Source organism: Lynx rufus, unplaced genomic scaffold (assembly GCF_022079265.1).
Source record: "Lynx rufus isolate CCGP_SWC_20201006 ecotype Redwood Valley unplaced genomic scaffold, mLynRuf1.p SCAF_4, whole genome shotgun sequence".
Lineage (NCBI taxonomy): Eukaryota > Metazoa > Chordata > Mammalia > Carnivora > Felidae > Lynx > Lynx rufus.
Window position 1 is genome coordinate 17529127 of NW_025814856.1, and position 25469 is coordinate 17554595.

At 42.8% G+C, this 25469-nt stretch overlaps 1 protein-coding gene and 1 pseudogene across 3 annotated transcripts in view; one reads left to right on the top strand and one right to left on the bottom strand.

Annotated features, from left to right (window-relative positions):
• The window catches only part of SLC25A20 (solute carrier family 25 member 20), a 30538-nt gene extending 5589 nt beyond the window's left edge, over nt 1-24949 (bottom strand). For 2 of the 3 annotated variants that reach the window (XM_047096729.1, XM_047096730.1), the window contains exons 1-4: nt 24725-24949; nt 20497-20589; nt 16006-16133; nt 12896-12986 (exon numbers count right to left, since the gene is read on the bottom strand). In XM_047096729.1, coding sequence (XP_046952685.1) covers nt 12896-12986; nt 16006-16133; nt 20497-20589; nt 24725-24829 — 417 coding nt within the window. In that variant the 5' untranslated portion in view covers nt 24830-24949. Of the gene's footprint in view, nt 1-12895; nt 12987-16005; nt 16134-20496; nt 20590-24095; nt 24244-24724 lie in introns of all 3 variants that reach the window. The other variant, XM_047096731.1, reaches the window with a different exon arrangement.
• Nucleotides 9720-9815, top strand: LOC124525274 (uncharacterized; annotated as a pseudogene).
• Nucleotides 24950-25469: the final 520 nt, after the last annotated feature.

Genomic DNA, 25469 nt, shown 5'->3' on the forward strand with positions numbered 1-25469 from the left:
TCATCAGCATATATATGGTGTTGAAAAATCATGAGAAAAGAAGAAATCATCGGGGCGCCTGGGTGGCGCAGTCGGTTAAGCGTCCGACTTCAGCCAGGTCACGATCTCGCGGTCCGTGAGTTCGAGCCCCGCGTCGGGCTCTGGGCTGATGGCTCAGAGCCTGGAGCCTGTTTCCGATTCTGTGTCTCCCTCTCTCTCTGCCCCTCGCCCGTTCATGCTCTGTCTCTCTCTGTCCCAAAAATAAATAAACGTTGAAAAAAAAAAAATTTTTTATAAAAAAAAAAAAAAAAAGAAAAGAAGAAATCATCAAGGAAATGTATGTAATAAGAATAAGCTCTGTGGAGCATGAACATTAAAAGATCAAGATGATGATGAATCAACAAAGGAGACCAAGAAGACCAGCCAAGTAGGTCAGAGGAAAATCAGAAGAGAAGCCAAGTGAAGATAGCTCTCTTTAATAAGAGGAGGGAATCAGCTGAGTCAAATTCTAATGATGGATCAAGAAAGACGAGGGCCAAGAACTGAACACTGGATTTAGTGCAAAGCTCACTGGTGACCTTGACAAAACTATTTTGTTGGAGTTGTGAGGTAAAAGCCAGACTAAAGTGGGTTTAACAATTAGAGAAAAGGAGCTAGAGACAATGACTAAAAAATACAAACAAAAAAACCCAAAAACTTCTCAAAGAGTTTTGACATAAGGGGGAGCAAAGACATGAAGCACAGAAATTGATGTGGGAAATAGAGTATTTTCAAGGTGAAAATACAAGCATGTTTATACTTTTACTGCTAATGAGAACAATCTAGTGGAGTGCAAAAATTAATGTTGAAGGAAAAGAAAGAAGAACTGTTGAAGTGAGGTCTATGGATGGGTAAGAGGAGATAAGATCAAGCAAAGGCATGGGCCACCATCGGTGGAAACAAGCTGAGCAGCCGTGGATGTAGTAACAGGTGCCAAAAGGTGGATGGAGGTGGTGGAGGGCATCTGGTGAAGTCTTCTTCTGGTAGTTTCAGTTTTCTCAGTGAAATAGAAAGCCAAGTTATGTGCTGAGAGAGTGGAGATTTGAGAAGAGAGGAGAGGTATAAAGTAGTCACCCAGCAGGCAGAGGAGTGCAAGAGAAGAATACAGATAGAGATTGTCTCATCTAGGAGCAGGAAAGGACTTCAGGCACATTGGAAAAGGAAGAAGCTGTGATGGAAAAGACTAATGAACACGGTTACTGAAAATAAACATTTCCTTAGTTAAAATCAATATACAGACTTTGTTTCTAGGAAGTACTTTTCCCTATTCTTCCTGCTAAAGTGCAACAACAACAAAAAACCCTAGATGTTATTTTTATTTTATTTATTTTTTCAGTGCAGAAAAGGTGGTTTAATTAAAGCATGGGGACAGAACCCATGCGCAGAAAGAGCTGCCAAAAATCCTAGACGTTATTTAAAAATCTTTTTTCATGTTTTTTATTTATTTTTGAGAGAGAGAGAGAGAGACAGAGAGACAGAGTACGAGTAGGGGACGGGCAGAGTGACAGGGAGACACAGAATCCACAAAGCAGGTTCTAGGCTCTAAGCTGTCAGCACAGAGCCTGACAAGGGACTCGAACCCATGAACCACAAGATCATTACCTGAGCCAAAGTCGGACGCTTAACCGACTGAGCCACCCAGGCGCCCCTAGACATTATTTTTAAAACAAACATGAGAAGAGTCTGAAAGTTTGAAGAAAAAGGAAGACTGGCTAGGGACCTTCGAACTTGAGTAATGACATGGTGGTGAGTTCTTTGGATTTTCTTTTTGATATGTCTCCGACTTGAAGCTGAGGAAACTGGCAATCCAGGAACCCAAACAAACATAAACCAAAAAAAAAAAAAAAAGCCTCAAGAAAAGCCTGTGTTCTCTACACAAAGGACCAGGAAAGGGATAGCCTAGAAAGACAAAAATTTTTTAGGCAATAAACACTTTACTCCCAGCCATTCACCATAGGAAACAAAAAACAAAATATGGGCCTCACTCCCATCCACACCATCAAAGACCAAGTGGGGAGCTTAGACTTCCACCCTTGTAGGGCTGTAACAACATGCTGTCAGGGTGGAGTCAGAGAAGGCCAAGTAGGGAACTAGGACTTTCATCCCTGCCAGCCAGTAACAGCACCCTTCTATGGGGTCAGTGGAGATGTTGGAACTCCCACACCCACCCAGCAGTAAAAAGAAGTACCCCACCCTGCGATGCCAACAGAGGCTGAGTGGGGAACCTAGACTTCTACCCCCACCTGGTAGTAACAAAGCAGCATCTTTCCCTTTCCTGATAAAAAGTCAGAGAAAGCCAGCTAAAAGATAAAGTTTAAATAAGATCCACAGTTGCAACGTAATACATAAATATCCAGGTCCCAACTGAAAATCATTCATCATGCCCCAAACCTGGTAGATCTCAAACTGAAAGGAAAAAGACAAACAACAGATGACAATACCAAGGTAACAGAGCCATTATTATTATCTGACAAAGAAAGATTTGTTTTGTTTCTTTGTTTTTGTTTTTTTTAATCTGCCAAAGATTTTATTTTATTTTTTTTAATTTTTTAATGTTTATTTATTTATTTATTTTTAACATTTATTTATTTTTGAGACAGAGAGAGACAGAGCATGAGCGGGGGAGGGTCAGAGAGAGAGGAAGACACAGAATCCGAAACAGGCTCCAGGCTCTGAGCTGTCAGCCCAGAGCCTGATGCGGGGCTCGAACTCACGGACCGCGAGATCATGACCTGAGCCGAAGTCAGACGCCCAACTGACTGAGCCACCCAGGCGCCCTGATGTTTATTTATTTTTGAGACAATGTGAGAGACAGAGTGTGAGCAGGGGAGGGGCAGAGAGAGAGGGAGATATAGAATCTGAAGCAGGCTCCAGGCTCTGAGCTGTCAGCCCAGAGCCTGACGTGGGGCTCAAACTCACAAACTGTGAGATGGTGACCTGAGCTGAAGTTGGATGCTTAACCCACTGAGCCACTCAGGCACCCCATCTGCCAAAGATTTTAAAGCAGCCATGGGGAAAAAAAAATCCTTCAGTAAGTAATTATAAATATGCTTGAAACAGATGAAAATATAGAAAGCCACAGCACAGAAATAGAAGATATAAAGAAGAACTAAATGGAAACTGTATAATTGAAAAATGGAGGGGTACCTGGGTGGCTCAGTTGGTTAGGAGTCCAACTCTTTTTTTTTTTTTTTTTAAGTTTATTTATTTTGAGACAGACAGAGACAGCACGAGTGGTGGAGGGGCAGAGGGAGAAGGAGAATCCTGAGCAGGCTCTGCATAGTCAGTGCAGAGCCTGATGCGAGGCTCAAACCCACAAAACCATGAGATCATGACCTGAGCCAAAATCAAGAGTCACACACTCAACCAACTGAGCCACCCAAGCACCCCAGGAATCCAACTGTTGATCTCAGGTCAGGTCTTGATCTCAGGGTTGTGAGTTCAGGCCCCACATTGGGCTCCAAGCTGGGCATGGTGCCTCTTTAAAAATAATAAGAAAAGGGGCGCCTGGGTGGCGCAGTCGGTTAGGCGTCCGACTTCAGCCAGGTCACGATCTCGCGGTCCGTGAGTTCGAGCCCCGCGTCGGGCTCTGGGCTGATGGCTCAGAGCCTGGAGCCTGTTTCTGATTCTGTGTCTCCCTCTCTCTGCCCCTCCCCCGTTCATGCTCTGTCTCTCTCTGTCCCAAAAATAAATAAACGTTGAAAAAAAAAAATTTTTAAAATAATAAGAAGAAAATAAATAAATAAATAAATAAATAAATAAATAATTAAATAGATAGATAGATAAATAAATAAATAAATAAATAAATAATACAACTGAAAAAGAAAAGAAAAACACAACTGAAATAAAAAGTTCAATGGATGGCTTGCTCCAGAGCAGAACAGAAGAGAGAAAAAAATCAGTGAACTGGAAAATAAATAAATAATTAAATAGATAGATAGATAAATAAATAAATAAATAAATAAATAAATAATACAACTGAAAAAGAAAAGAAAAACACAACTGAAATAAAAAGTTCAATGGATGGCTTGCTCCAGAGCAGAACAGAAGAGAGAAAAAAATCAGTGAACTGGAAAATAAAACAATGGAAAACCCAATCTGAACAACAGAAATAAAACAGACTAAAACAGACTGAACGGAACTCAAGGATCTGTGTGACTATAATAAAACAATCTAATATTTGTGGCCTCAGGGTCCCAGAAGGAGAGGAGAAAATAGGATGGGACTGAAAATGTATTCGAAGAAATAACTACTAAGAAGTTCCCAAAATGTTCCCAATGTGGCAAAACATAAACATATAGATTCAACAAGCTAAGCAAATACTAAACAAAATAAACCCAAATAAATCCATGCAATGACACATCACAAATTATCTTCTGAAATCTAATGACAGAGAAAAAAAATCTTAAGAGCAGCCAGAGGAAAATGACGCTTTAGCTAAACAATTTGAATGACAGCAGAAACCAGTATGATAGAAACAAATGGCACAGTATCTTTCAGGTACTGAAAGAAAAGAATTGTCAACCCAGAATCCAATGTCTAGCAAAAATATCCTTCAGGAATAAAGGGGAAATCAGGCATTCTTCGATGAAGGAAAACTGAGAGAATGTCAACAAAAGATGACCTACCCCAAAAGAATAGCTGCCCCAAAAGAATGGGAAGTTCTCTACACAGAAAAGAAACAATGAAAGAAGGAACTCTGAAACATCAGGGAAGGAAGGAAGAACACAGTAAGCAAAATTATGGGATAGAGATAAAAAGGCTAATCTACCAAGAAGACACAGCAATTCAAAATGTGTATGTACCAAACAAAAAAAACCTACAAACTATGTATAGCAAAACTGATAGAATTGAAAGGAGAAACAAACAAACCCACAATTACAGTTGGAGATTTCAACTCCCTCTATCAACAAATTGGTAGAACAAAAAGACTGAAAATCACCAAGGATAAAGAAGAACTCAATACTATCAACCAAGAGGATCTAATCGACATTTATAGAACACTCCACCAAATGACAACAGATTACACATTCTTTCAAGTGCCCATGGACATAAGCCAAGGACATAAAACAAACCTCAAGAAATTTAAAAGATTTAAAATTTTTGTTTGCATTTATTTACTCATTTATTTTGAGAGAGAAAGAGAGGCAAAGAGAGAGAGAATCCCAACCAGGCTCCATGCTGTCAGTGCAAAGCCCAACATGGGGCGCAAATTCACGAACTGTGAGATTATGACCTGAGCCAAAATCAAGAGTCAGATGCTTAACCAACTGAGCCACACAGGCACCCCTAAAGGTTTTAAATAATACAGAATACGTTCTCTGATCACAATGGACTAAAAACTAGAAATCAATAATCTCCAACACTGTAAACCAAACAACACTCTTCTAAACAATTCAAAAAGGGGGTGCCTGGGTGGCTCAGTGGGTTAAGCGTCTGACTTCAGCTCAGGTCATGATCTCAAAGTCTGTGGGTTTGAGCCCTGTGTCGGGCTCTGTGCTGACAGCTTGGAGCCTGGAGCCTGCTTCAGATTCTGTGTCTCCCTCTCTCTCTGCCCCTCCCCAGCTCACACTCTGTCTCTGTCTCTCTCAAAAATAAATAAACATTAGGAAATAATAATAATTCAAAAAGGAAGTCTCAAAGGAAATTAGAAAACACACTAAACTGACTGATTAAAATATATCTAACTTTGGGATGCCTGGCTGTCTCAGCCAGAAAAGCACGTGAGTGCTGATCTCAGTCAGGGTTGTGGGTGTGAGTCCCATGTTGGATATAGAGATTACTTAAATAAATAAACTTATATATATAAATAAGTTTGTAAGACATAGCTAAAGTGCTGCTGAAATGAAACCCTATAGCACTGACTGCATACATTAGAAAGGAGAAAAAGGCTCAAATCAACAATCTAATAAGCTCTCACCTCAAAAACCTCCCTAAGGGGCACCTGGATGGCTCAGTCAGCTAAGTGTTCCAACTGTGGCTCAGGTCATGATCTCACAGTTTGTGAGTTCAAGCCCTGCATTGGGCTCTCCACTGTCAGCGCAGAGCCTGCTTCACATCCTCGGTCCCCCTGCTCCTTCTCTGCCCCTCCCCTGCTCATGCTCTCTCTTTCAAAAATAAACATTTGTAAAACAAAAACAAAGAAAAGCAAACTAAACCTACAACAAGCAAAAGGAAGTAAATAATAAAGATACAAGCAGAAACCAATGAAATTGAAAACAGAAAAATAGAGGAAATCAGTACAACAAAAAACTATTTTCTTGAAAGGATCAAAAAAATTAACAAACCTCTAGTGAGGCTGACAAAAAGAGAGAGAAGTCACAAATTACTAATATCAGGAATAAAACAGAAGATACCACCACAGACCCTGTAGACATCAAAAGGATAATAAGGGAATACTACAAACGACTCTACATACAATTTAACAACATAGATGAGAAAACAAAAACATAAACTACCACAATTTGCCCAACATGAAATAATTTGAATAGCCTTGTAACTATTAAGAAAATTGAATTCATAATTTTAAAACTCTTCTCTCCCAAATCCATAATTCATTATAAAATCCTAACAAAGGTTTAAAGAATTAACACCAATTCTACAATCTCTCTTAGAAAACAGAAAAGGGACGGGGCGCCTGGGTGGCGCAGTCGGTTAAGCGTCCAACTTCAGCCAGGTCACGATCTCGCGGTCCGTGAGTTCGAGCCCCACGTCGGGCTCTGGGCTGATGGCTCAGAGCCTGGAGCCTGTTTCCGATTCTGTGTCTCCCTCTCTCTCTGCCCCTCCCCCGTTCATGCTCTTTCTCTCTCTGTCCCAAAAATAAATAAACGTTGAAAAAAAAAAAAAATTTAAAAGAAAACAGAAAAGGGAGCACTTCCCAATTCATTTCATGAAATTAGTATTATCCTAATATCAAAACCAGATAAAACAATACAGGGAAAAAAAATATGACAGATCTATATCTTTCATGATTGTACATGCAAAAATCTTTAACAAAACATAAGCAAATAGAAGTCAGCAACATATAAAAAGAATTATACACCATGTCAACTTGGTGGGTTTATTCTAGCAATGCAAAGTTGGTTCAATATTTGAAAATTAATTGATCTAATCTACCATATTAACAAGTTAAAGAAAACTCACATGATCACATCAATCCATGCATAAATAAAAAAAGTATTTGACAAAAGTCAATATCCATTCATGATAAAATTCTCAGAAAAAAGGGTAAAAGAAGGTAACTTCCTTAACTTCATAAAGAACATCTACAAAAAAAAAGTATATCTAACATATTTAACAATGAAATAGTGAATACTTCCCTGTAAGATTGGGAAGAAGGCAAAAATGTCCATTCTCGTCATTCAACATAGTACTGGAAGTTCTAGCCAGTGAAATAAGGAAATAAAAGTTAAACATATCAGAAATGAAGAAATAAAACTCTCTATTTGCAAATGGCATGACTTTCTACATAGAAAATCTCACAGATTGTATAAAAAAAATAATCCTAGAACTAATAAGGGATTCAGGAAGGTCACAGGACATAAGATTAACATATAAAAATCAATTGTGTTTCTGTGAGCTAGCTAAGAACATGTAGATAACAAAATTAAACTTACAGTACCATTCCCAATGCCATTTTTAAAAATATTTTATTTTTAATCTCTGTACCTAACACTTGGGCTTGAACTCACAACCCTGAGATCAAGAGTCACATGCTCTACCAACTGAGCCAGCCAGGCACCCCTACAATGCCATTTTTGAAAGTCAAAAAAAGAGAGAAGACTTAAATATAAATTTAAAGAAACATGTACAGGATTTAGATACTTAAAAGTACACAGTACTGATGAAAGAAATTAAAGTTCTAAATAAATGGAGAGACATACCATGTCCATGGATTGGAAGACTCAAAACAGTATCAATTTCATCCAAATTGACCTATAGATTTAACATATATCTCAGCAAAATTTTTCTCAATTTTCTATATTACCCTAAAGTTTATATGGAAATACAAAGCAATTAGAATAGCTAGAATAAGGGTTGTTTTTTTTTTTTTTTTTTAAGAATAAAGTGGGAGGGATCAGTCTACTCAATTTCAAGACTTAGTACATGCCTATATTAATCAAGACTGTGTAGGGGCGCCTGGGTGGCGCAGTCGGTTAAGCGTCCGACTTCAGCCAGGTCACGATCTCACGGTCCGTGAGTTCGAGCCCCGCGTCGGGCTCTGGGCTGATGGCTCAGAGCCTGGAGCCTGTTTCCGATTCTGTGTCTCCCTCTCTCTGCCCCTCCCCCGTTCATACTCTGTCTCTCTCTGTCCCAAAAATAAATAAACGTGGAAAAAAAAAAATTTAAAAAAAAAAAAAGACTGTGTAGTATTAGTAAAAGGATAGACATATAGATCAATGGAAGGAAATAGAGAACAAAGCAGTAGATCCACACAAATATGCCCAGTTGATTCTTTTTTAAGTTTATTATTTATTTGAGAGAGAGAGAGGGAGAGCATGAGCAGGGGAAGGGCAGAGAGAGAGAAAACAAAGGATTCCAAGAAGGCTCCACACTGTCAGCGCAGAGCCTGATGTAGGGCTCAAACTTGTGAACCATGAGATCATGACCTGAGCTGAAACCAAGAGTCAGAGGCTTAACTGCATGAGCCCACCCAGGTGCTGCTATGCTGAGTTGATTTTTAACATAATGTAAACAATTCAGTGAAGTAAGATAAGTCTTTTCAACAAGTGGCACTGATGCAATTGGACAGCCATAGGCAAATTTTTGTACATTATATACAAATTCATTCAAAATGGGGTCACATACTTAAATGTAAAATGTTAAACTATAAACAGAATTCTTAGGGACACCTGGGTAGCTCAGGCAGTTAAGCGTCTGACTTCGGCTCAGGTCATGATCTCAGTTCATGAGTTCGAGCCCCGCATCAGGCTCTGTGCTTATAGCTCAGAGCCTGGAGCCTGCTTTGGATTCTGTGTCTCCTTCCCTCTCTGACCCTGCCCTTCTCCTGCTTTGTCTCTCTCTTTTGTTTCTAAAAAAAAAAAAAAAAAAGGGGCGCCTGGGTGGCGCAGTCGGTTAAGCGTCCGACTTCAGCCAGGTCACGATCTCGCAGTCCGTGGGTTTGAGCCCCGCGTCAGGCTCTGGGCTGATGGCTTGGAGCCTGTTTCCGATTCTGTGCCTCCCTCTCTCTCTGCCCCTCCCCCGTTCATGCTCTGTCTCTCTCTGTCCCAAAAATAAATAAACGTTGAAAAAAAAAATTAAAAAAAAAAAATAGAATACTTAGAAAAAAGCACAGAAGAAAATCTGGGATCTCAGGCTAGGTAAAGAGACCCAATGCCTCAAATACCTAAAGTCCAATCCATAAAAGAAAAATTAACAAACCCAACTTTATTAAAATTAAAAATGTTTGCTCAAGGGGTTCCTGGATGGCTCAGTCAGTTGAGCATCTGACTCTTGGTTTTGACTCAGGTCATGATCTTATGGTTCATGAGTTCGAGCCTTGCACCGGGCTCTGAGCCTGCTTGGGATTCTCTCTCTCCCCCTCTCTCTGCCCCTTCCCCACACAGAGAGGGAGCACAAAATAAACATTAAAAAGAAAATGTTTGCTCAAGATACTCTGTTAAGAGGATGAAAAGCCAAACTATAAACTGAGAGAAAATTATTTGCAAACCATGTATCTGTCAAACCACTGGTATCTATCTATCACTTCTTGGCATTTTGGCTAAGATCAAGCATAGTATTTGTTCTTATTAGTTTAAACCACTAGTATCTAGAATAAAGGACTCTAAAAACTCAACAGTAAAGGGGCACCTGGGTGGCTTAGACGGTTCAGTGGTTGAGCTTCCGCCTCTTAATTTTGGCTCAGGTCATGATCCCAGGATTGCGTGATCGAGCCCCACATTGGGCTCTGTGCTGAGCGAGAAGCCTGCTTAAGATTCTCTCTCTCTCTCTCTCTCTCTCTCTCTCTCTCTCTTTCTCTCTCTCTTCCTTTGCCCCTCTCCCATGTTTGTTCTCTCTCTTTAAAAAAAAAAACAAAAAAACCCTAAACATGCAACTACCATATGACTCAACAATTGTACTCCTGGGCATTTATCCCAGAGAAATGAAAACTTATTTTCTCAGCAAAACCTCTGAATACAAATGTTTATACCATCTTTATTCATAACAGCTCCAAACTGGAAACAACCCAGATGTCCTTCAATGGATGAGAAGTTAAACACACCATGGACTATTAAAGAGAAATGAATAATTCATACATGCAACAATCTGGTGAATCTCCAGAAAATTATGTTGAGTTAAAAATGCCAATCCAGGGGCGCCGGGGTGGCTCAGTCAATTAAGCATCCGACTTTGGCCCAGGTCATCATTTCAGTTTGTGAGTTCAAGTCCCACGTTGGACTTGTTGCTGTCAGTCAGTGCAGAGCCTGCTTCAGATCCTGTCTGTGCCCCACCCCTCCCCACCCCCGGTGTGTCCCTCCCCCTCCCCCAAAAAAGAATTCATAATTACAAAAAAAATTTGTTAAAGCCAATCCAAAAAGTTTACTTGAGAACTTTACTATAGTATGATTCCATTTATATAACATTCTTGAAATTATAAAATTATAGAAATGGAGTATAGACTCGTGGTTGCTGGGCCAGTTAAGAACTAGAGTGGGAGAAGGAAAATGGATGTGGCCATGGCAATGATGGAAATATTCTGTATCTTTACCATATCAATATCAATATTCTGGATGTAATATTGTTCTAGGGTTTTACAAGATGTTACCTTTATGGGAAAACTGGATAAAGGGTACATGTGATCTCTCTGTATTATTATTTTTCCCTTTACATTATTTTTTACAAGTGCACATACATCTATAATTATCTCAAAATAAAAAGCTTAATTAAAAAATACACAAAATTGGAATAAAGCTTGCACTGTTAAAAGCTCAAAAAAATACACAAAATTAAATGACAAATGCAAACCATGTAAAAGACTTGCCACATACAGTAAGTAATTAACAACCTTAACACGTCCAAAGCTTTTATAAGCCAAAAAAACAAACAAATGAGCAAAGAAAAATAGGTACTTCATAAAGAAACAATACAAACAACTAATATTCATCAGAGTAATTAACCTCACTATCATTTAAAAGCAAGAAAAATTGGGGTTCCTGGTGGCTCAGTTGGTTGAGTGACCGACTTCAGTTCAGGTCATGATCTTGTGGTTCGTGAGTCAGAGCCCCACATCAGGCTGCCTGTCAATGCAGAGCCCACCTCAGATCCTCTGTCCCTCTCTCTCTGCCCCTTCCCACTTGTGCTCTCTCAAAAACGACCATTTAAAAAAATAAAAACATGAAAAAATTAAAACAATGCAAATTTTTCACCCATCAGACTGGCAGAGATTGTAAATTAGATGCTGCAGAGTTTCCTGGTCAGTGGGTGCTCCTGTATTATTGACTGAGAATAGAAAGGGATAGGCCTTTATAGGAGGGCCATTTGGTAATATGTTTTAAAAACTTTTTAAAGTATACACCTTTAGGGGGTGCCTGGGTGGCTGAGTTGGTTAAGCGTCCGACTCTTGATCTTGGCTCAGGTCATGATTTCATGGTTCATGGGATCAAGCCCCATATTGAGCTCTATGCTGACAGTATGGAGACTGCTTGGGATTCTCTTTGTCTCTCTAGCTCTCTCCCTGTCCCCCCACCTCAAAATAAACAAAGTTTAAACAAATAAATAGATAAAAAAATAAATGTACACACATTTAAACATACTAATTTCATGTCTGGACATTTATTCTAAGAAAATAATCAGGTATACATGGGGTGCCTGGGTGGCTCAGTCAGTTGAGCTTCCTACTTTGGCTCAGGTCAAGATCTCACAGTTAGTGGGTTGGAGTCCCACACTGGGCTCTGTGCTGACAGCAGGGGCCTGCTTCAGATCCTCTGTCTCCCTCTCACTCTGCTCCTCCCCTGCTCTCTCTCTCAAAAATAAATAAACATTAAAAAAAAGAAAAGAAAAGAAAAGAATCAGATATACACACAAAAACTTAGTTATAAAGATCTTCGCTATCGTATATAATTTGTCATGCCCCCAGATAAGGAATTATTGGGTAAATGACAGCCATGTAATGAAATAAGATACAGAACATGATGCTTGAGAAAAAACAACCACAGAAAATTAGGATACATCAAGTGAAAAAAGCTGGTTATAAAACTAATGCATTATGTGACCTCAATTTTATTTCAAAAGTTAACATTTCCTAACATACATGTTTACCAAAAAGGCTAGAAGAATTCACACAAAAACATACCAGTGGTTACCTCAGTGGGGTGGTATCATGGGTGATAAATACATTTTTTTCTTTGTGCTTCTCTGCATTATCAAAATTTTCTAGCAAGAATTATGTGTTAAATTACTTCAGCTATTAGAAGAAAACAGCAGTAACTTCTTTGTTTTAAAAGAAGCCTGTGTGGTAAGGCAGGAGACCAATTCACACCCTTGGCTGTCAATGAGCCAGGTACTCAAAGGGCTCTGAGTCTTTGGGCAACTGGTAGAGACATAAGATACACAGGCAGAAGTAGCCTCCCTTCCACCTCTGAAGAAACACGGTTCACCTTTCAGAGTTCCTGAAGTACTGTTAATAAGAGTGGATAAGTCTAGAATGACACATCACAGGTGTGACATTTTGGTTGGTTTGTTACAGTGTCCTGGTTCTCGATTCTACTACGATTGCTTCCATGCTCTTGAAAACCTCGAAACTGTTTTGCACACCTGACCTGAAGCCTTTATAAAGGGTGAAAGGACATAAACATCCACACAAAATTGCATACTGAATGGAAAAAGCTAGCTGCCTCCCCCCCAGATCACATTCCCCCACATCAGCTCATACTCTTACCTGAAGCAAGCACTTGATCCGTTCTCCAGGGGTCATAATTCCCGTGGTGAATACACCAGATAACATCCCAGCTGCAAATATTTGGGGGTAGCTGTATTGAAAACAAAAACCAGAGGCAACCCCTGTGACTAACCACCTAGGACAGCAGCAATCCCAGCACGAAGGATGACTTTGTAAGAAAAAATAAGCACTTGGACTAGGCAGAAGCCCAGCAGAAATAAACCATATTTTGCACAAAAGCAAAGTTCTAGGTGTATTCTGAGGTCAAATTTTCCAGGGCAGAGGTCTCAGTACCAAGAGTAATATGAGCTTGGTCAAGAAGGCCACCTGCACACTCGGTTGGCCTCACCCACAGAAGCTTTATAGTGAGACATAGTTCCCTGCCTGGGCCTGTCATGCACAATGACTACAGATTAGTTTTTAGGCTTCACTGAGCCTTGACTCCCCATTTGTAAAACTCAGGGTTGTTGTGGAAAAAAGCCTCCAACTCAAGATTTGGGTCTCAGTCAACCCCAGTTTCCCTCCAATCTCACTTCCTCTGGATCAGCAAGGGCCCGAGAACATTTTAAGCCAAGACTCAAGCGAGACAGCATCAAGGCTGGGGGGACAGTTGTGGCCATTTCCACAGGATGAAGGGCACCCAGGCCAATTGCAAAGAGTATGCTGTTAAGATGCTGAAAAAGGCCCAGACAGGGATGGTACCCAGAGAGGCATGATGAGTTCTGTAGCCCTCTGGGCAGGGAATGATCCCTCAGCGGCCAGAGAGATGGATCCTCACCCTGGCCCCTACAGAATAAACCACACGAAGTATTTGGAGGTGAGGCTCCAGGTATCTATAGCACACAGCTGTCTGTGCTACCTCTGGCATCTCCTTTTCTATTAGTAATACAAGGGTCACCAAGAGGCAATGGAGCACAAAGCTATAATTAACATCTCAACAGAGCCTCCACAATTTAAGAAAGGTTACTAAAAATCTTCAGTTACTTGCCAGAGCCTCAGGCCCCTCCTGACCCCAACCTCTGACAGTTGAGCCTTCAGCCGGGTCCCACTCAACAAGAGCCCAAGACCTGGAGAACAGATGTCAAACGGGGTAGAGAGACATCTACTGCAGTCCTTCCCTCTAGGTAGGGCATAAGTTTCAACAGCCCTGTTTTTGTTGTTGTTGTTTTATATTCTCACTCCAGGCAGGGCCCACACATATACCTCAGGCATGCAGACCTAGCACACAGGTTGGATGTCGAACAGTCAAGAGACTTGCTTTCATGCACGGCCTCCTTCACAGACACAGTTCACACTGCTGTCTCCAAGAGGAGCCCTCTCAGCAACTGAAGTTCTCCTCAGGAGACCAACATGCTCTGTACTTTGCAGGATGCCCATACTCCAGGCCAGGCACATCCCCATCTCTTGGGAATAAGGACTTTTCTCTGAATGGGTTCTCTGTGTGTGCCCAGAGAACTCTTTAGACACTCTATGACTGCCTGGCCCATTCTGCCACTCCCCACCCCCACCCTATGCTGGTATCTGTGAGTCTGAAGCTTCTTGGGGATCCACTCCAAGATCCTGGTAATGCTCATTTCCATACTATCCTCAAATACCACTGCAGGGAGGGGAAACATGGCAGGGCTGATGTCCAGAATTTAAAACATGGCAAGATTATACGAGTGGGGTCCTCAGTGTCTCAACCTTTGCTCAAGCAGGAAGGGTATTTCTTTGTATGCTGATGTGATTGTACAGGGAATACAACCCACAGGTCTAAGTACTAACAATGACCCCACTGGGGGTTTTAGTGCATGGCCCCAGTATAACTATGAGCTGGTACATGAGCTAGAATACCAGCTTCTCAGAGAAGACATGTGTCCCTGGGACATTTGGACTACTAACAGCCAAACACAACTTCAAAAGGACCCCATACACATTCACATTTGTGGCCACCTGTGGCTATTTATAGAAGCTTGTCACATTCAGAGGGTCACAAGGACTCCAGAAATAGTTTCACATTATAAGCATCTCATCTACGTCCTAGACCCTTACTCAGCATGCTGTGGCCTGAAGTAGTGACAGAAAACAACCACACAGCACCCTGGGCTTCCTCCCTCAAACTCTTGGACCTAGGCCTGGCCAGCCTCTGTGGGATCTGTGCTGCCTGCAGCCCTTCCCAGGAGTTGTTGTCACCCTGCAAGTCTCAGACTGAGGACATCTTATCATCCCATGTTTCCATTCTGAATCCCCCTGCATGCCAAGAAGCTGGTCTGATGAAAAGTACATCATAGTGAATATAGTCACTATGTAATAACTTTGTATGGTGACAGATGGGAACTACACTTACCGTGTGAGCATTTCATAATGTATGTAATTGTTGAATCACTACATTATATACTTGAAACTAATATTATGTGTCAACTATACTTCAATTAAAAATTTAAAAAGGTTTAATTAAAAAAAAATTGAGAGGCACCTGGGTGGCTCAATCAGTTAAGTGTCCAACTTCGGCTAAGGTCATTATCTCCTGGTTCATGAGTTCAAGCCCTGCGGCGGGCTCTGTGCTAACAGCTCAGAGCCTGGAGCCTGCTTTGGATTCTGTGTCTCCCTCTCTCTCTGCCCCTCCCCTGCTCATACACACACACTCTCTCTCTCTCAAAAACAAATAAACACTAAAAAAAAAAAAAAAAAAAAAATTGAGAAACACCTGGGTGACTCAGTTGGTTAAGGGTCCTTCCCTTTTCCCAAGCAGGGGATGGAAGACAAGGCGGCTGTTGTCATTGCTGTAGCACTGGGGACTGTTCATGGCATTTTACATACTTTTTCACATTCAGACCTCTCAATGCTATGGGGTTGATATTACTAATATCCACAGTAAGTGATACTACTTCATAGAAGATATTATGACAACCTGGTAGGGACGATGGGGGAGGATTTGGGGTTGTTTTCTTTTTCCCTTTGGTTCACAGGGCAAAAGAAGCTCAAGTACCTCCCTCATGTGGAGCAACCAGGAGCCAGTGTTAGGGGTCCAGAGGGACAGCCACTCCCTATCTGCCAAGATTTTTCACTTTGACCCATGTCACACCACCAGGCGGAACAGCTTCAAGTGCTCCAGACCTGTAAGTACTCACCTGAGCACATCCTCTGGGCATTTCTGTTGCAGTTTCTTCCCCAAACCAAACCCAAAGAAGCACACAGCGAACATGGGGGTGACCCCAATGATGGGGGCAGCCATGCCCCGATATAGCCCCGTGATGCCCTGCAAGGAATCACAGAAACAGAAGCTGTTTATAGACACAAGTACCCTTTATACCGCTGAAACAGTAACGTACTGTGTCCTCTAAACTGTGGCTTCCTTCCTTCACCTCTTCTCCGTGTGAAGAGAACTTTCAAAAGGAAGAAAAACCCCTGGGAGCCTGGGTGGCTCAGTCGATTAAGTGTCCAATTCTTGGTTTCAGCTCAGGTCATGATGTCACAGTTCATGAGTTTGAGTCCTGCCTTGGGTTCTGTGCTGATGGTGCAGAGCCTGCTTGGCATTCTCTCTCTCTCCTCCTGCATCTCTTTCTCTCTCTCTCTCAAAATAAATAAACTTAAAAAAAAAAAACAAAAGGAAGAAACCCCCAGAAATAGTTGTCCTTTTATACACTGCTGAAGAAACCAGAAACAGCTTTTATTCTGGAAAGCAATCTGGCAATATGCAGCATGCCCTTTCATCAGGAAATTCTGTGTCTAGAAGTTTATTCTAAGAAAATACTCAGAGATGTAAAAAGAGAATGACATTAGGCATTTATAAGCTCCCAAAATTTTGGAATAATCCAAAAAACTCCCAAATAGGAGATTAACAAGACAAATGATGGGAATTCCATAAATGGACTATCACACGGCCATTAAATCATACTGTAACATGAGAAGATGCTATTAAGTCTACTTAGAGACCACTAAAAAGGCAGGCTAGAAGATAAGATGTATAATGTGATCTGACTTCCTCAGAGTGAGATGACAGGTAATTAAGAAATTTTTGTATTTTCCAAGTACTAAGATATAGGGTTTTTATTATTAGAAACAATAGTAAGACTGCACATCAATTTTCACTCATGTAGTTTGTGATAAAATCAACTATGCCAGTAGCCAATAAACAGACAAACAGATATCCCAACCAAATGAGGTTCGTAACCAGGGAAAAAGATTTGGGACCCAGGAGACCAAGGGTTGAGCCCAAGAGAGGTAAAGGAGGCTTCTGGGATGGCGTTGGGTACTGTGGGCCTGGAAAGAAGCCAGTCCACACAAGAGTATGAGGATAGAGGACCCCAGAAGGGAAGTTTCCCAAAAAAAACAAAAAACAAAAAAAACAAAGCAAAACAACTCACAGTGGAAGAACAGATTACAACTGTTTAGGCAGTGTGGAAAACCAAACAGAAAGGTACTCCACAGAGCTTTCTTAGGTACAAGATAACCAAGACAGCAATTCAAAGAAACACAAGCAAAAGAAACTGACACAATTATTTTACCTAACCTCAAGAAAAACAAAAAGTCACACAAGAAATAAAATGCGCATCATACTATATTACTTAAGAGGAAAAAAATATATAAAGTTGTAATCATGAAAACAGTAAATTGAATTAAACCACAACATATGATAAAACTATACAGGCAGGGCAGAAAGGGCATAAAGAAATGTAAGACTAGGGGCACCTGGGTGGCTCAGTTGGTTAAGTGTAACTCTTGGTTTAGGCTCAGGTCACAATCTCACGGTTTGAGTTCAAGCCCTACATTGGGCTTTGTGCTGACAGCGCGGGGCCTGCTTGGGGTTCTCTCTCTCAGCCACTCCCCTGTGTGTGCGCATGTGTGTGCTTTTTCCTCTCTCTCAAAATAGATAAATAGGGGCACCTGGGTGGCTTAGTCTGTCAAGCATCTGACTTCAGCTCAGGTCATGATCTCGCGGTTTGTGAGTTTGGGCCCCGCATAGGGCTCTGTGCTGACAGCTCAGAGCCTGGAGCCTGCTTCAGATTCTGTGTTTCCCTCTCTTGCTGCCCCTCTTCCACTTGTGCTCTCTCTCTCTCAAAAATAAATAAACATTAAAAAAAAGTTTAATAAATATTTTTTAAAAAGCATTAAAAAAGAAATGTGAGACTTAAAATCATCTACCACAAATAGGTAGCTAACACATATAAAAAGTGTATTAAATATAGTTGTAAATGTATATTTTTTTAGGTAGAAACAGCATAAACAACTGGAAAAGCTGAAAAAAATTACCTCTGGAGAAGAGGTGGATAAATCATTTTGCTACTTTGTTACAAGCCTTTCAGTAACAAACCCAAGTGCTTGTATCACTTTAATACAAAATAAAGAATAATTTTAAAAACAAATGTTATAGTTGCTCATTTTGTTTTACACTTTTTAAATTTAATTTTGTATTTTTAAAAATTTATATCCAAATTAGCATATAGCGCAACAATGATTTCAGGAGTAGATTCTTTAGTGCCCCTTACCCATTTACCCCATCCCCCCCCCCCACAACCCCTCCTGTAACCCTGTTTGTTCTCCATGAGTCTCTTGTTTTGTCCCCCTCCCTGTTTTTACATTATTTTTGTTTCCCTTCCCTTATGTTCATCTGTTTTGTCTCTTAAAGTCCTCATATGAGTGAAGTCATATGATTTTTGTCTTTCTCTGACTAACTTCACTTAGCATAATACCCTCCAGTTCCATCCATGTAGTTGCAAATGGCAAGATTTCATTCTTCTTGATTGCTGAGTAATACTCCATTGTATATATATACCACATCTTCTTTATCCGTTCATCCATCGATGGACATTTGGGCTCTTTCCATACTTTGGTTATTGTTGATAGTGTTGCTATAAACATGGGGGTGCAGGTGTCCCTTCGAAACAGCACACCTATATCCCTTGGATAAATGCCTAATAGTGCAATTGCTGGGTCATAGGGTAATTCTGTTTTTAGTTTGTTTTTTTTTTTTTTTTTAATTTTTTTTTTCAACGTTTATTTATTTTTGGGACAGAGAGAGACAGAGCATGAACGGGGGAGGGGCAGAGAGAGAGGGAGACACAGAATCGGAAGCAGGCTCCAGGCTCCGAGCCATCAGCCCAGAGCCTGACGCGGGGCTCGAACTCCCGGACCGTGAGATCGTGACCTGGCTGAAGTCGGACGCTTAACCGACTGCGCCACCCAGGCGCCCCTATTTTTAGTTTTTTGAGGAACCTCCATACTATTTTCCAGAGTGGCTGCACCAGCTTGCATTCCCACTTTTACATTTTTTTTTTTAACGTTTATTCATTTTTGAGAGCCAGCGAGAGACAAAGCACAAGTGGGGAAGGGGCAGAGAGAGAGGGAGACAGACAGACAGACAGAAACCGAAGCAGGCTCCAGGCTCCAAGCTGTCAGCACAGAGTCCAACGTGGGGCTCAAACTCACGAACCGCGAGATCATGACCTGAGCCGAAGTCGGACGCTCAACCAACTGTGCCACCCAGGTGCCCCTATAGTTGCTGCTTAAGATAGAACCGCAGGAGAAATAGGGTGGTGCTCCACACCTGGAGAGTCCACGGACACAGGCTGGAGAACCTGTCTCTCTGCAGATCCTGGGCACTCACAACCAATCTTCTTTCCTGAACTAAAGGGGCACAACTGTACCAGTCGGCACTCCTGGGTCCTGCAAAGGTCTAACATTGTCACAACCTGTAAGCAGACTGTCTGAGGACAAAGTGCAAAGGCAGAAAACAGTAAAGAGTGAAGGCGGAAGAGAAGGTTCTGAGGAGGATCTACAAAAGCAGCATGTGACAAAGTCGTTCCAAAGCCTACAGCTCCCTGCCGGGGCTGAAAAGCAAGTCCAAGTCCTAAGGGCCTAACTAAGCCCTTGCCTCCTGGCTAGCCTTCCTTCCACCATCCTGGCCCACCCACTTCCACGCAGCAGAGCCAAGACCTCTGGCAGTTTCAGAAAGCAGAGAGGTCAGTTTAGCACAGCAAAAACCAAGGATGTGCATGCATATGGACGAAGGAAACCTATTCAACCCTGCAGGGAGTTGAGTTTGTACAAGCCATTCTCACCAGGCCCCCATGACCCAGCACACTGCCAAGCCACCTAACAGATGCTCAGTGTTCCTTGACCAAGAGGCATGTAAACCCTGCCTTCCTTCCACCAGCGCAGAGGATATGGGGCAGATCCAAAGCCTAAAGCCTCAATGGGACACCGATGAGACTCAGCTCTGGGAAGCACAGATGAAAGAAAGAATGCCTTAAAGAAAAAAAGGCAGCACCATCTTGGGCATGGATCCTGTGGGAACCCTGGGGACAACTTCTCCCCCAAGGCTTAATCCATCACTTAGCAGTCTCCCTTCTTTATCTGGGTGACACCTAAGCACCCTGAATTCTGCCTTGCAAATGAGAAAACCATTTTGTTAGCTTTAGTCATCCATATAAAACAGCAGCTGGAACCATCAAAGAGTCCAGAGCAACAACAGGAGGGCATGGGATGGCACAGTGAGAGAGCCGCAGCTGTGGGCTAGCCCTCCAACAGAAAGACACCCTATCCCCCCAGGGAAGCAACAAACCAACTCTGTGAATGTGGTCCTCTGAGTAAGAGGAATGCCCAACACCTAGATACCATACCTCTCTAACAAGTGTCTTCCGGAAACAGTCAAAGGTCCCAGAATACATGGGTGGCTGTCCAGGCAAACTTGGGGGCTGTGTCTGCAGTCGGACCTGAAACCAGAAGTTAAAACACAATCATCTCCCAGAAACAGAACTGCTTGCCAAACTCTGAACAGAGAATAGTTGTGCCTGTGTACATGTCTTTGGCACTTGCTTAACCTGCTACATTCAGACTTCTCTTTCCTCCAATTTATTCAAACTCTGTACTCACATGTCATTAGTAGCATGCCTTTTTTTCCCTTCATCTAGTCACTTCCACCACTTATTTCTTACCTAATGGATCCCACAATGACCCAATGGGATAGGTATTCCCAGTTTACAGATAAGAAGGCTGGGTTTACAGAGTTCAAGTGATATGCCAATAGTTATGACCAGCTTCCTATTTGTGGTGGCATGCTGGTGGTTAGGTAAGGCACTCCACAAAAGCATTCTGGAGTAAGGTGGATTTTTTAAATGTATTTAAAAATTTGTAAATTTATTTTGAGAGAGAAGGAGAGTGCAAGCTGGGGAGGGGCAGAAAGAGGAGAGATAGAATCCTAAGCAGGATCTGCACTGCCAGTGTGAGCCTGACATGGGGCTCAAATTCACGAACCATGAGAGCATGACCTGAGCCAAAATCAAGAGTTAACCAACTGAGCCACCCAGGCACCCCTGGTTAACCAACCGCTTAACCAACTGAGCCACCCAGGCACCCCTGGAGTAAGGTGGATTTAATCCCACTTCTGCTGATCCTCATCCTTCTTGACCTTTTGATATATACAGTGCTTCAAAATGTCTCTTCTTGAAACCTCCCTTCTTAGAACTCCCTCCTTTGTCTCCTTTTCTACTCCGGGCATTCTTCAGGCTTAGCACCCTACCCATGTGGTCCATGATCCCATTCAGAAAACTCAGATTGCAGGGCTTCAGCTGCTACTCAGTGATGACTATCACTTGGCCATCTCCAGACCTTCTCTCCCATCTTTAGGGCTATACTTCCAACTTCCAAGTAAAGATCTCCCTACTCAAATCACCTCTGGAATCTCACCTTCCTGATGAATGTTCCAGTTGTGCCAGAGCGACCTAGCTACCTCAGGATTTGAAACCATAGCATCACCTCTGACTACTTCCTATTGCTCTCCCTACTCTTACTGACATGGGCACCAAGTCTATTGGAGTGGTCCTTCAAGATGCTTCCAGAATCCTAATTTCTTCCTCTGTCTGAGTCCTTTCCTAGGCCAAGTCCTAACCCATTCTTACCCAGTATAGTGGTTTTCAATTATGTCCACTAATTCCTTGATGCTCTTTCCCCTTCAAATTTAAGTCCTAATTCACTCCCCTTGAATGTGGGCCAGACTCAGCCAACTTACTTCTATCAAGTAGAGTATGGTGGTATTGAGGCTATATGACTTCCAAGGCTAGGTGACAAAAAGGCCAGCTTCTGCCTGGCTCTATCTCAGGTTATCTGCTTTGGGGGAAGTCAGTCACCATGTTATAAGGACACTCAAGTAGCTTAGAGAGGCCATGTATGGAAGAAAGAAGGTCTCCTGACAAGAGCCAGCACCAACTTGCCAGCATGGAATGAACCACGTGGAAGCCAATCCTTAAGATGAGTGTAGTCCCATACAACATCTTTTTTTTGGGGGGGGGGGGAGGGCACTGTCTTTGGGTAATTTAAGCAATTTAAGTAATCTCTACACCCAACATGGTGTTCAAACTCAAGACCCAAAAATCAAGAGTCATATGCTCTAGCGATTGAGTCAGCCAGGCACCCTGGTTCAGTACTTTTTCTCAACAGCTTTTTAAGATATAATTTCCATACCATAAAATTCACCCTTTTAAAGTGCACAGTTCAATGGTTTTTAGTATTTTGAGTTGTGCAACCTTCATTACAATCAACTTAGAACATTTTCATCACCACAAAAAGAAACTCCACACCATTACTAGTTACTCTCTATTCCTTGCTCCTCTAAGCCCCTTGCAATCACTTATCTACTGTCTCTATAAGCTTGTCTAATATTTATTCATTAAGTCCTTTGCCCATTTTTCAATTGGGCTATTTGTCTTTTTATTGAGTTGCAAGAGTTCTTTATTCATCCTGGATGCCAGCCAACATCTGCAACCTCACAAACAACCCTAAGCCAGAGTATCCACCTAAGCTGCTCCCAAAACCCTGCCTCAGAAAGACTATGAGAGTTAATGAATGTTATTGTTTCGTATCACTAAATTTTAGGGTAAGTTGTTATAATGCGATAGATAACTGATACATCCAGTTACTTCTGCAGTCTACTTCCTGGCTGTTTTTCCTGCTCAGAGTCCTTCTGCTTCCAAGTCCTTCTCATGGTGCTATCATACTAACCTTTTCAAAACACCATTTTCGCCCTGCTCTTCCTCTGTTTCTTTAGAATCTCTTATTCTTATATTTGTTAGGGCCTTACATGTCACAATAAGGAAATCACTTTCTAGGCAATGGAGAGTCCATGCAAGTCTGAGGAGTTTATAGGACAGAATAGTAGAAATGTAAAACAGAACTGCTTGACATCTGAAATCCCTTTTATTGGCTTTCAGATCCTCCATAATCAGGCACAACCTCCCTAGCTCGGTAAGGAGGGAGAGATGGATCAAAACTTCTGAGTGATACCTTTCTGTGATTCTGTATAGATTTCACACCTGTTCCATCATGACGTCAACCATCCAAGCCAGCAAGAACATTAAAGTACTCCATGGCTGATCTTATTTTACAGCCTGATTCCCACTGCCAAGCCAGTATCTGCCTTCACTTCTGCTCTTCCCCTGCCCAGAATGTCTGGGTTCTCCACTTCTCCAGTCAGAACTCAGCCAGCCCTTTACCACCTACCACACAGCCTTTCCAAGCTCCAACTCTGAAGTGCTGCAGTTCTTGCCTTCTTAGGCAACAGCTAGTCACCTTGGACCTCTGAAGGTGCCCCTAGGCCAGGCTTTGACTGGAACCCATGTGCCTCTCTGAGGTCAAAAGGACTGCAATCAGCAATTTGTGGTTTTAAGCTAAAAAGCGGCTTTTTGGCTATTAAAAATGCCAGGGAACATTTTCAGTCATTTACACTTTAGTACAGAGATCACTGAGCCCTTCCTGAGAGTAACATCTGTGGGGAAGAAGGGCAAGAGGATACAGAAGTAAGAGCAATACTTGTATAAGGCAGCAAGTGAGGGTTTTGTTTTAAGAGAGGTCCCAAATGCCTCGAACTTACAAGATATCTGGCTACATGGATCAAGTATAGGAAGAGAGGCCAGACAATTCTCTCATACTAGTCTTAAGTCCCCTACACAGACTTCCCACCCTGTAAGACTCATGTTGGCTCCCCACAGGCCCACCCTGGACACGATCTGTCAATTTCCTCCAAATGTGTGTCCAGAAATAAGCGTAGAAAACTAGGATAAAGTTCTGAATGCTAAGTCACAGGGCATGGACTTTGGTCTCCAGGCAGGTCTTGCTGAATGTGCTGCAGGGGAAAGAACTGAAGCAAGATGTGAGGAAGACCAGCGAACAAGCCCTAATGAGTTTCCTCCTTCCCAAAGCCTCAGTTTGACCATGGCTTCCTCACCTGGAGTTGTCAGGATCAACGCGGCCCTGGGCGAAGTCAGTCACCTGCTTTTCTTGGAAGGAGCTTATCCCTGAGGATATGATCACTTCCCACCGGAGGCCTATCAGGCTTATGTGAGGTGATAGGCTGAAGATGGCCAACCTCCTCTCTGGGGTGGGAAAGTGAGAAGGAAATGATGGGGGCACTTTGGCCCCATAGGAATGTGTCAAAAGACATCTCTAGAATAATTGTACCTCTGTCTAGCTCTCTTTCTGAGGAGGGCTTTAACAGGTGACCTGTTTCAATCCTGCTGGTAATGTTGTAAGGTTTGCTGCAATCAGAGCTTTGGGCAGGTGCTTTTTCTTTCCTATCCCCAAAGAGGTGGCGCAATGCCGGACCGAGAACTTTAAATCAGAGCCCTTGGTGGACGGTTAGAGTCTGCTCCCTCTGCGCTGTATGACTCTTTGAGGAGCGAAGAACAGCTTCTCTGCGACCCCCAAAAATAACGAAAGGGAGATTCCCTGGACTTCTCACGGAAGCTCCCACAGGCCCCGCTTCTGCCCCGGGCTGCGCCTCGTGGGAGACGCTGCTTTCTGCGCCTGGCCGGAGCCTCCTCCCTCCAGCCCGCGCGCGCCCCAGTCTCCTCGCACCTTGACGGTGTCCAGCGGGTGCCCCACAAACACCAGGCACATGCCGCCAAAGCCGCCGGCCAGCAGGTTCTTGAGTGGGCTGATAGGCTTCGCCTCGTCTGCCATGGTCCGTCCGTCTGGCCGGCACTGTGTCAGTCTGTTCCGGGCCTGCCCTGCTCCACTGCACCAGCCGCAGCGCTGGCACCGCCAACCTTTCACCCACTTTCGCGCGGGCGGGGCAGGAGCCTGGGGCAGCCTAAACTGCCCAGTCCGTCTTCCGCTGGGGGGCGGCTTCCGGCCGATGTCCCGCCCCTCTGTAGGCGTGGTTTGAGGTACAGAGCTGGCCCTGACCCCTTCAGGGCTAGGTTGGAAGCGCAGACGGTTAGCTTTACCCCTCCCGAAAGTCTTCCCAGACTTCAATGTTTTCTCCTCTACGCGTCGCGTTACTCCGCAGAAGCCGACCGCGCTCGGCTTAGTGCCAGGCACCCTTCCACGTGCTGGAGGCGCAGCTAGTAGCCCAGCACACGGATCCCTGTCTTTGTGGAGCTTATAGACCATGACGAAGATAAATAAGTGAAAGCTGCATAGTGTATCAAGTGGTGATAATTGCTATGGAGAAAAACCCGGAAAGAGGGTTAGAGAGTATGGGAGTGAGGGGGCAAGTAATATGCAATTTTAAGTAGGTACGGGAGGGTTTCACTGAGAATGTGAGGAAGTGAGTCCTGCCCAAAGACATGGGGGTGGGGAGAATGGAGGGTGAGGGACC